The 12,109-nt window shown below is 41.3% G+C and overlaps 1 protein-coding gene across 12 annotated transcripts in view; it reads right to left on the reverse strand.

Annotated features, from left to right (window-relative positions):
* Positions 1-12,109, reverse strand: part of EHBP1 (EH domain binding protein 1) — a 225,387-nt gene that overhangs the window by 182,212 nt on the left and 31,066 nt on the right. For all 12 annotated transcript variants that reach the window (XM_075035592.1, XM_075035591.1, XM_075035594.1 and 9 more), the window contains exon 3: positions 10,546-10,603. In XM_075035592.1, coding sequence (XP_074891693.1) covers positions 10,546-10,603 — 58 coding nt within the window. The remainder of the gene's footprint in view (positions 1-10,545; positions 10,604-12,109) is intronic.

Consider the following 12,109-nt stretch of genomic DNA (forward strand, 5'->3'; position numbering starts at 1 on the left):
AGCTCCCGAAGATGCCTAATTAGATTAGAAGTTTCAGTAAGTTTTATGCTTTGTGCTTGCTGAATAAACTTAAATCATGAATTGGGGCATCTGAAGAAAGGAATTTAAAAAAAGAGCAACTTGAAAGAACCCAATTTCCACTATTTTTAACTCCATTAATTTCAGCCTAATCTCATTATTCTAAAGCAGGCCTAGGATGAATTTCTGAATAACTGAGCAAACAAGACTCTTCATAGCTTTACTCTGTGAGTGTATTTTATAAGAAAAAGATGTTTTGTGAGCAGCAAAACACACCACAGTAGCTGTCATCCTCACCACAGCCACCCAAGCTTCAGCTTCCGTCTCCCTTCCACAGGACCCGCAGTCCCCCCCCCATCATTCTTAGCTTGCCTGATGGGGATATTCAGCAGGTACAAGGCAGCAATCCACAGCCAGGCACACTCTCACCTGACAGCTAGCCTGTGCTCATGTAGCATCTTGTAAGATAAACTCCATAGGGGCACTCCATCATCTTTCCAGATACCAATTTTCACAAAAGTAATAGGAGCTCATGGCAGGTATGGAACCTGTGCTTTCCTGCTAGTTTTGGCCCATACTGACAATTATGTCAAACTTGCAATGTCCAACATCCAGGCACTGACAGCCTGCTCAGCTGAGGATCACTTGTTCCGTTTATAAAACAAACTAGAAAATAAGCATTCACTGGTGCAGGCAAAGCTTTACTGCAAGCCCTTTATCAGCACTGCCTCCCACCAGGAGAGTTAGTAAGAAACAATAAACACACACCTGGATATATATATGATTTTCTGTCACTGTGTCAGGCATGTCACTGAAAGCAAGAACAAGGAGACAAGCCCCAGCTAATGAGCTTTTAAAGCAAAGCTGTTCTGTGATCAGCTGAATGGTATTAAACCCTCCTTTGGCTTTGAAAAATAAACACTGTACCACACAAACAGCATGACAGAAAAAGATAACATCAAAACTACATCTGGGTTGTTGAGAAGGAGAAAGGCAAAGGGGAAAGCACAGAGGAAGGGGTAACAATGATGATAAATTAACATGGAGAGTGTTATTCTAACACAATAGTTCTCATTTCAGGGACCTCTGTGCTGCAGTTTCTTGAAGTTACATCTGGCCTATATAAAAAAAAATTTTCAACTCCTGAATTATAAGCCTTGACTTTGATATGTGAGCTGGATCAGGCCACCTCTTTGCAGTAGAAGTGCCAACACTTCCAGACGGGGGATTGCTGCCAGGGCTCAGCCAAGGTGAGGCACTGCATCTGCGCAGTACATTTCCACCCTAATCCTTGTCTCCAACTCGATTTCCCATTGGGCTGTGCCTTCTAGACCCACTTTTTCCTTATCTCCTTCTAGTCTTCATTAGCCATCCCTCCTTGTCTCTGAAGCCAAGGCGACAGAAGCTGCTAAGCAGAAGTGACTGCCAGCAGCAAGTGCCTCACCCACAGCCTTCCCCTTGCTGGACTCATCTCCTAAATCCAAGGGACAAGAGCCACGGCCTGGAAAGAGAAGCAGAAACGCTCTGATGCATTTCAAGGAGAAAGGCAACTCCTCCCTTTTTCTGCCAGTGGAAAATGAGAGGAGATGACATAGCAAGAAAGCTCTTTTAAATCAGGAAACAGGAGCTACAGGAGGGGTTGCTGAAATACCCTATAAATAGAGTAGGGCTGTGAATGACATTGTCCAACCTACAGCATTGCTCTGGCACAAAACTGATGACTGTTAGAGGAAGAATGCTGTTTAAGAAAGGACATGGAGGTGAGCCTACAGACTTGCACGGGCACTTCAGGCTACCCAGTTTTGAGATCATTCCCCAGTTTGCTCTCTAAAACAACAGCAGTTACAATCCAAACAGCCTGCTTTGCAATGTACCATATATGACGTTGTGAACATCACAACAACTATTCTGCTGTACTTGACCTAGAAAGACAGACTTAGTACCTGTGCAGTTTTGGCCTCTGGTTCCATAGAGAAGGAAGGAATCTTTAAAAATAGATCAAAATCAGCAACTTACAGGGCCAGATAATTAAAATGTTAAGTGCTCCATATGATAATGCACATACAACACACCAAAGGGCTTACAAACTGTACTTAAAATTAGTGAAACACTCCTGAAAATACTCAATCTGTTGTCAAGCAGCCTTCAATAGTCAGTAAGTTCAAACACAAAGAGTGCATTCTGATGTTTGTGCAAATTCTCAACATTAGTAATACTTAAGCTATTATCAGCAAGGTACAGTCTCTCCATTCTTATAACTGTCCACTTCTTGGTTGTATGAAACAGCAGTTTCACACACTGCTCTCACCTCATGCACAGGCTAGACAAACTCCAGTCTTGTTCTCCAAGTAGTGTCTGCTGGAGAGCACAGATTGGGCTTACTTTTATGAGCGGGCTTAATTGCAAAAGTAACGTTCCCCAGCATTGCTGAAACTCTTGTACCAAATGGTGAAACATTACAGAAGACTATAAAGCTGCTCCATCTAGTTCAACATATGGCAATACATTGATCGAACAAAAGAAGATGAGAGTAGCTCACCCAAGGGCTACCTTTTGTACACCACCCTTCCTTGTAATTACCCACCAGGGGCTGACCTTGACCATATGAAACTGCCTCCCACTCTGCAGGCAAACTTGGACAGCAAAATACAAATACATTGCTGTGAAACTTGGAAGAAACCCGGTAATTTTATAAACACTGTTTTTTTTAATACTCTCCTCCAATCTAAAAAACCAGTTACTGTAAATTCTCTGTAATATAAGAAAGTGTATAAACATTTATAAATCCAGTGTTATCCTCTTACAGGGAAGAACGGGAGGTAGCAAAACCAAAAAACCCTACCAAACCTACACCAGAATTTTTTTAGCCAGTTCTTGGGGGAGGTGGGGGGGAGGAACAAACAACAAAACATGGAGACACTGAATATAAACCTTCCCTTACAGTCACTGCTCAGCTGTCTAGATGATAGAATATAAACAGAACGATCTTTTAAATCTGAATTAAAAATGATAAAGTTGAAGACAGCCCCGAATCTGGAACTTTGGTTTCAAACATGAAGTTAATAAATGCCACCACCAGCTGTTCATCACTTCATCATGAAGAACATAAGGCAGATGCAGGCAAATTAGCTAACTAGAGTACCTTATGGAAGCCGCTCTATGTAGGGGATTTCATGACCTGGCAACATGTGCCATTCCTATCATGACCAACTCTGCTTATTGCTGCTTACGCTTCTCCTTGTCTCTACAAAAACCTCTTTCCTGACCCTTCAAAAACAAAATATTACATTATTTCAAGAGCCTACCCTTCCAGATGCTTTACGTTACCCATCTGCTTTCTCCCTTCTTTACTACCACCTCATCTCATCCTGCCTGTTGTGCAGCATAATTGCAAGTTACTTTCCCGTAAGATCCTAAAGCCGACCATAATATTTTAAGCCTCCCGCAAATTATGGAACAGTTTATATTTATGAATCAAAAATATGTTCCTATAGCCAAGCCCTCAATACTGTTTTTTAAAAGCCAAAGTCAGAAACGGACCTATCATTATGCCTCACCTGCAGCCCCAGAAGTGGCTTTATCGTGAGCCAGTGAGCTGCTGCTTTTCTTTCCCTGATAAAATTTTTGCCAGCTGTCTATGATCAGACCAGCTCTGCTACTTGTCTCTGTGACAGGCTGTTCAGGGCACAAGAGCCAAGCAGAAGCTTGTCTGGCTCCAACAGTGCCTAGGGCAGCTCAGCTTGTAAGGATAATAATCCCTCTTCTTCAGCGTTATCCAGGCAGAACACTTAAACAGGAAGAGAAAAAAAAAAAAAGAATAACTCAAAGAGGAGGAGCTGACATTAAGCAGTCAGATCCTTCATCTGGTGCCTCCATGCTAGCAGTGTCGCTTGTGCAGACCAAGCATTGCTCCGATTTGCTCTATGCAAGGACTCCCACCAAAGCCATACATCATCTGGATACAGCCAGAGGTCAATATGATCCAGCTGCTAACGGACCCGCTGGAAAAGGAATGGACTGAGAAAAGCTGCCAATTCCCCCACACCAAAGGAAACCTCAACCGGCAGTTTGTGGATGGCTTCTTCTGTACCATAGCTCAGTATCACAAAGGGAGGACACAAATTAAAGACTGTACTCCAGACTATAGCTTGCATCCCCATGATCATCTTGAAATCACTGTGCTTGGCCCTCCAGTTAAAGAGAGAGGCTGGGCACCCGAACAATGCTCCTATCGCACTCCCGCCCTGAGATGCAGTCCAAAAAACCCAGCATGTGCCAAAGAAGAAAGCTCAAAGCCCCGGTAATGCCAGGCAGCCTTCGTTCAACCCATTGCTGTCCATTTCCCTTGAGAGCAGACAAGGAAACTAGTAGATTCCCACAGGTCTTCCCATGAATGTCTTCCAATTCATCAGCACATACGTGTTACACTGTAATTATGCATCCAAGTATTACTGCTAAAAAGCTACAGAAAGACTGCTAAGCTTGGAAAATGAGAAAAAAACTCATCTTCACTAGGAAACAGATTCTCTAGCACTGGGCTAGCTGTTCAAGCTTAATTTCACACATACACATTCATGACATATTCCTTAAATACATGATTCATGCTATTTCTTTCACCAAACCTTGCCTTATCCACTGCTTACAATAGATGATGCTCAGATAGAGCCTCTTCCCCTTCTCATCAAACAGTTTCTGGCCTTATCTATTGGGCTTCTTATTAAAAAAAAACAAAACAAACCCAAAACAAACAAACAAAACCCCAAAACTGAATGCTGTTATTTTTCTCATAGTTTCTGGGACATCCATCACTGCATCTCAGGATGTCACAAAAATTTAACTTTACGGGATCCCTGGAAAAAAGAAGGGTATTATGGCCCCCAATTTACAAGCAGCGAAAGAATAGCCAGTTTCCACCAATTTGGTACAGTCTTCTTAAATCAGCAATGACCTTACTTTATAGGGATCAAGCATGAAACAACCTTTTGTTTTGTCTTCCAAATCAGATGTTTTTCACTTCAACTGTAAGGATGGCTGCTCAACACCGCTGCAAGTCAGTCTCCATGCCCCAAACACCCACGAAATGTAAAGATACATCAAATCTAGCTGTAATATTCTATCTAGCCTCAGTCAGGAACTGTGTAGATGAAGATGGGACCAAACTGAACTCCCCAAGGCAGCATTTAACCACATAACAGCGAGGCACTCTTTTCTGTTCATATTCTATACCTTCTTTAACAAACACCCTCCAACTTCTTTATTACTTAAGCTGTTTTGCTCACTCAGCAAGCAAACTCAGTCCTCCTCCCTAACTACTGTCTGCTCAACGAGGCAGCAATGCTGTAGGAAAACAATTTGCAATTGCCTTATTAAAGACTATACCATATGCCTAAAATGGTACAGATCAACCATTAGAATGACTCATCCCAATTTTGACTGCTTACATTTGCAACCCAATATGATTTCCTTACTTTACTAACAAACCAAGAAGCCCCAGGAGTGCCATTACTGAACTGTGCTGGTCCCAGGCAGTCATTGGCATGTCAGAGTCACAACATGCCTTTATAACCCCAGTCAGTGAAGAAGCTGGTAGTGACAGGCAGGGCTAGCACTAGGCAATGAGGTAGCCAGAAAAGGCAACAGATTGCCAAGGACAGCAAAACAGATGACCCAACTGCTGCTTTATTGATGGCATATCCTTGAAAAAAGGCTGGATGGGCTGCTGTTGTGGACAACAAGGGATCCTTTGTACTCCCTACATATAGATCCTTTTTACTCCCTGTCCCTCTGCTTCTCTTGGCTCTGCTCTTAGCGTTCAAGTCCTTTCCCTGTTCCCGACATTGTTCCTTCTCCTCTGTGTTTAAACAGTTTTTGACAAACCTGCAGCAGCAGTGCTGAAATCACAGCTAAGGCACCTTCCTTCTGCTTTGATACAAAAAGGATCTTTGAAGAATAATTCTGTCAGGCTCTCAGAAGCAAGTGCAAATTTGATTCTTCAGAGGTGTACAATTCAACCATAAGCCTATATGTGTTCACAGGAATAGCAGAAAGTACCTCCTTGACATCATGGCAACATCTCTTTTCAAATTGAAATTTCTTAGTTCAAAGCCTGGAAATGCGAGAGCATCTCAGTGAAATGAAGGTAAACATATTTACAACACATTTTTCCCTTGTTGTACAGTAGAACAAAGACATTCCTCCCCCACTCAAAAAAAAAAAAAAGTCCAAAAGCCCATGGCCTGAAAACCTGGGGGCAACATGCCAGCATTGACAGGGTACAGAAGAAGAAGAATTAAGCAAGTCCACTGCTACAAGCTCCACCTTCTTTACCTTCTGTAAACTATGGATGCTGATAACCATCTAAATGAGGTAGCAAGCCTCACCTACCTGATTGTGATGAAAGACAACATTTGCACCAGCAGATAGGTGACTTCCCTCCCTCCCCAAGCTGAAAGTTCATTTTGGTTCTAGGATTGCTGAGTAATTCTGCCAAACACAGCAAGACTGCAAATCACCATTTTCTGCAAACTGCTGGCACACACAATGAAGATCCCCAACCATACAGAGCCATCTTGTCTTGACACACCCCTTGAAAAGCATCGAAATCAGACTTGCCCAGAAAGTAGGGATCCCAGAATAGAGCTATAAGTAACTTAAATCTGCACTAAGGTCAGTAACTGCGGGATACATTTATGGTCCTGTATCCATCCATCAGACTACCATTTAAATGCCCTTTCTAAATAGTTATTGCTTTTCATTTGCAACACTTTAAAACTTAGTATAATTTAACATATCTACAGCTCCTATCCTATGTTTCCCATAGTAACAACTAAAATATTCAGACTCCTGCACATGATGTCTCTCATTATTTCTTCTAACCAAGAGACCACTGTAGTTTACTTGGAAAGAAAGTATGTGGGCCAGAAGGCTTATCAAAATCATAGAAAACCACAAAAATAAGGGCTTCAAAGGACATCAAGAACTCCGCTTCCAGCTCAACAGCATCTCAAGATTACATTAGTCAAGCAGGCCAGTGCCAGTATATGTCCATAGCACCACCATAGCATCTTTGAAGTTGCACCACATTTTTGGTTAACGTATCTCTTGTACTTTCCCAGTACAAGAGATACATGGAGCTACTGGAGAGAGTCCAGCAAAGGGCCACAAAAATGTTTAAGGGACTGGATCATCCCTCATAGGAGGAAAAGCTGAGAGAGCTGGGACTGTTTGGCCTGGAGAAGATAAGGCTCAGGGGAAGGGGGATCTTATCGATGTATATAAATACCTGAAGGGAGGGTACAAAGAAGACAGAACCAAGATCTTCTCAGTGGTGCCCACTGACAGGACAAGAGGCAACGGGCACAAAGTGAAACAGGAGGTTCCCTCTGAACATCAGGAAACACTTTCACCGTGAGGGTGACCAAGCATTGGCACTGGTTGCCCTGAGAGGCTGTGGTGTCTCCCACTTGGAGATATTCAAAAGCTATCTGGACACAGTCCTGGGCAATCACCTCTAGGTGGCCCCGCTTAAGCAGAGGGGTTGGACCAGACATCCTCCAGCCTCAACCATTCTGCAAGTCGGTGAACTGTTAGGGATATCCCTCATTATCCCTAACAATCTGAAAAGTTCAGAAATCATAACCTCCAAAGAAGTCTTTACAACATATTTACAGTAAGTTAAGACCTCATCCCTCTCTTCCTCCTTCTCAAAGAAGCTGAAGAACATAGACAATTATTAATGCCTGGTACTCACTGAGCCCAGTGTCTGTCAAAAAATAAAATACGAGGAAATAGTCATTTGACTTGCTTCCAAGAAAGCAATTAGATGAAAAAAAAATGTCAAATAAAGTATTTTACTGGCAGGATGACTAAGAGAACAAGAACATTTATTGATCTACAGTCTTAGACCAAAACAGCTCAAATCATATCAACTACCTAAGCTTTAAAATTAACTCTATCCTCTGCCCAGGCCTCAGGGCCACTCAGCCACTTTCAGAGTACCTTCGTGGGATCTTACTAAGCATGACTTAATTAGTTAGCGAAAGACTTTTCTGAGTCTCAGGTAAATCTGCCAGTTTATCCAAAAGTTGCTTCTACTACCTGGTAACCAAAAGAGAGGACACTCACAGGAGGACATATCCTGGAACTTTATGGTCCAGCTGAAAAAACTTCAAGCCCAAAAAGCTGAGCTAGTGTCAGAAAATTCTCTTGCCTCAACAAAATATTGCCATTGAAGCCTACAGCATCATGCCTATAACACCACAGGCAGAAACCCATCACTTCACAAAGCCCTACTGGACTTTCGTTAGGACTTCTGTTTCTGAACGTATTCTGAATCTCAGCAAACCAGTCATTCATGGACAAATACCTTGCTTCTCACCAAGCTTTTCAGGGTTACAATGCTTGTGTAAGTATTGAATTTACTGTTCCATATTATCTTTCTCTGTTCTACAGAAATTAAACAGAACTAAGATAGAAAAGTTATCATAGGGTAAGCCATAACAGACACCATACATCAGCACTTACTGCCCAGATATATATATACACCATGCTATAAATTCAAGGTAACTTGAGATAGTTTATCCTTCAACAAAAGAGGAATAGTCTGACTGGCTTTGCTGCAGAGTACGAACATGGAACATGAGCAGCTACCTTGGAAAATGTGCCAGACTAAGTTCACATGCTTGTTTACTAACCAGGTAACACCTTTGGGTTTTCATACCCTAAAGCAGAATTTAGGATGCACACACTGGAGCAGGCATTTGGTTGTGCAGTCACTTTCAGTCAGTAACCAGCCTTTAGGTAAAACAGCTTAAAATCATTTAGACCTCAAGTTAAAAGACAAAATACAGCAAATATGCATGACAATCAGAAAAATAAGTCAGAAAAAGAGGAGTAGCAGTAAAAAGAACCCCAAAGTCTCTCCTGAGTAAGGCAGAAAAATGTGTATCACATTTTCTAAACATTTAAGTTCTTCAACATATGAATATTTCAAGGTATCTTCTCTATCATGGGTGCCCTCTCTCCACTATCCCAGAGTTCTTGAAGTATCATTTTGAGTTACATGCACATGCCAAAAAAAAAAAAAAAAAAAAAAAAAAGGAGCTTAGACCATCTCTATTTAACTAAATTAAAGAATTACTAAAAGGCTGAGTTCCAAAACTTCCCCTCTGGTCCAGACCACTTGCCATAAGCCTTACCAGGGTGAGATGCAACAGCTGTGGGGAGAGGGAATGAGCAAGTACAGGTGAGTTACCTCAAAGAGGAGATGGTCCTGGGAAGGGAGGAAACAAGCACACACTCCTGTCCCCTGCAAACCTGCCCAGTGGTTAGGATGCTTCTTTTCCTCAGCTCATTCATGTTGCCCTTCTCAAGCTTTCGGACAGATGGGGGACAGCCCTATACCAGAGGGCACAAGGCAACAAAAGAAATCCTGCTATATGACCAGTGTACAAAGACCTTTGCTTGACTGCTGTATGCATGAAATAGGCTCCCCTGGGCAACAACAACTGACTGCTAGGATTGACAAAAGATTTTAGTCTTATTAGTCAATAATACAATACCATACAAGACATTGTCATATTGGCCACTAAAGAAGTTTAGAAATTACTGCCATTTGTTTCAATCTCGGTGTAAATGGGGAGTGTTGCGGGTTTCATTTTCTATGGAAACCAAGCCACACACAGAGAATGTCTCACCTTTCCCTTCACCCCAGACCCAAAGGAGGCTCCACAGAGGCTAACTGCATCTTACTGTCAGAGCAGTAAAATTCAGCAGTCTGGACAAACTGAGCACCATTTAACAAAGAGACAGTAATCTCACAAGGCTTTCAGATTTCTTACTGCAGGAAGAAAAGTAAGGTGAAGCTCACAGAAGAGAGGGCTACTCTGCTTGCAAACTTTTACATATCAAAAAACCCAACCGCATGCAAGACAAACTTTATGAACACCCAAATACTAGAAAGACTTCACTTGGAGCTTCCCTTTCCTCAGGCTACCAAGTCACTAGCCATAAAACACAAATTCACATGCTTCCTCACAGTGTTTGTGGAAGTAAAATGTTAACATTTAATTCAAATATACAATACTAGCTGAAAAAGCCTGCGTTTATTCTTTTTGATTTGTAGTATTTTCTAGTTGAGAAATAGCCTCTTATTCAGACTTTATCTCCCTATTGCAGTCATGTCGGATTCTTTATTACTTCTTTTTATTATTATGTTTAATACACTTTTAGTAGTGAAACAGATTCTCCTTTCTAATTAGGTCTAGCAATTAATAACTGAAATTGAACTGATGATGATACAGTTCTGCTAAACAAATAACCAAAGCTGAAATCAGAGTTAACTGTTTCCATAAATTAGCATTATCAACAGCGGCTTATTCTGAACTTCATGGCTAAACTGAGTTGAAAAGAAACACAATTAAAATATTTCTCATTTATTTGGCTGCTCCCCACACTCAAGAAACCAGTCCCTCAAACAGCTGACCCTTCTTGTCACTGAAATTGGGACTTATTAAGCAATCAACTAACCTTAGAGGATTTTCTTCGGCTTCTTCTTGTCCAAACCACCACTAGTTTATCTGGCTGCCTGTTGAAGATAAGGAAGAAACAGCTTAATTTACAACAAGATCAATATGTAAACAGTTTATATTAAAACTCTTGCAATACATAATGACATCCTTAGTGGATACATTATCTCTTAAAAATAGCTCATCTAAAAATCACTCTCAACATTGGTCATCTAACAAGAAAAATAACATGTATTTATAGAAAAAGGCTGTCCTCCAATCTGCACACTAATGTCATTGTTCTCCTGCTCTCCTTGCCTGTGGGCATCTCCCCAGAGCCAGCAGCACACCTGAACAGAAACTCTTCCATGGGGCAGAGAACAGGATCCAGCCTCTTCAAAGACACCCTGGAAACAATCCAGTACCCCAAATAAACATCAGTGCAAGCTCTTGTTTGAATTCCTATGCAGACATATTGAAAAGGTACTGCTAAGCAGCAAAGAAAACAGGCAATTTCACTTTTTCATCCCCAAAGGATTATTTTTTCTACTTGAATACCTCAAACAACAAGAGAATCAAGTCCTATATTACTCCTCAACATCTCCTTGGATGACCAGAGACAGATAAATCAGCGCTTCCTCAACTTTTACTCAGAAGGAGAAACATGCTGAAACTCAGTGTGGCTCTCCAAGCAATTGTTTATTTGGTATTTGTAATGAATGTACACGGAAAACTCAAAGGACACTTCCAGTACAAATTATTTTCTCTTTAAATTTCTTATTTCTTGGTTAATAGTTACAGCCCAATTACTTCTACCTTATTAGTTTTACAGTTGTCTCTGAGTGATTTTTTGATATTGACCTAACTTCCAGGCTTCTTCTTTTGGCCCATGATACACTTCCCATTGTATGACCACACTTCTGGTCCTACTTCCAGACCCATGACCCCTCTCCCAGAGGCTCCTGACCCTCCATTCCAGCTTTGTGTTCTGGCTGATGACCCAAATTCCATCAACAAGCCTGACTGAAAATCCACCCATAAATGATTTTCAATGGAGTTCACATCTCCACTAAACCTGTGACTCTGCCTGGAAAAAAATTGCTGCTCAGATTTTTGAGACACTGGTGTAAGAATCCTTGTGTTTCTAAAGCCAAGGGAAAACCCTGTTTCATGTTTAAAAAAAACTCGGGGGGGGGAAAACCAAAACATATCTTGACTTTTTCTTGCTAACATCCAATGCGCTCAAATCATTATTGAAAGATGCACCCAAAAAAATCCACACAAGTATTCTGAATTAAAAAAAACAGTGTTCACACTGCTATCCTAGTATTTTCCTCACAGGCAGACCACCTACTTCATAACTAACTTTTCAAATGAAAACCCAACTGGTTGAGCTGTTCATAATTTCTGCAGGCTACAATAAAACTAATAGATCACCTATGATTTACATTTAAACCCCCTCTCAAACTAAAGTTCTCCTGAAAAACAGAGTTAAAGGCAGATGCTGCAAAGGAAATTAAGACACAAGCTTTTATTTGCTATTCTGTATTGCACCTTACTCCTTTAATATATCCCTTAATTTCCAG

This window comes from Buteo buteo, chromosome 9, assembly GCF_964188355.1.
Source record: "Buteo buteo chromosome 9, bButBut1.hap1.1, whole genome shotgun sequence".
Taxonomy (NCBI): Eukaryota; Metazoa; Chordata; class Aves; order Accipitriformes; family Accipitridae; genus Buteo; species Buteo buteo.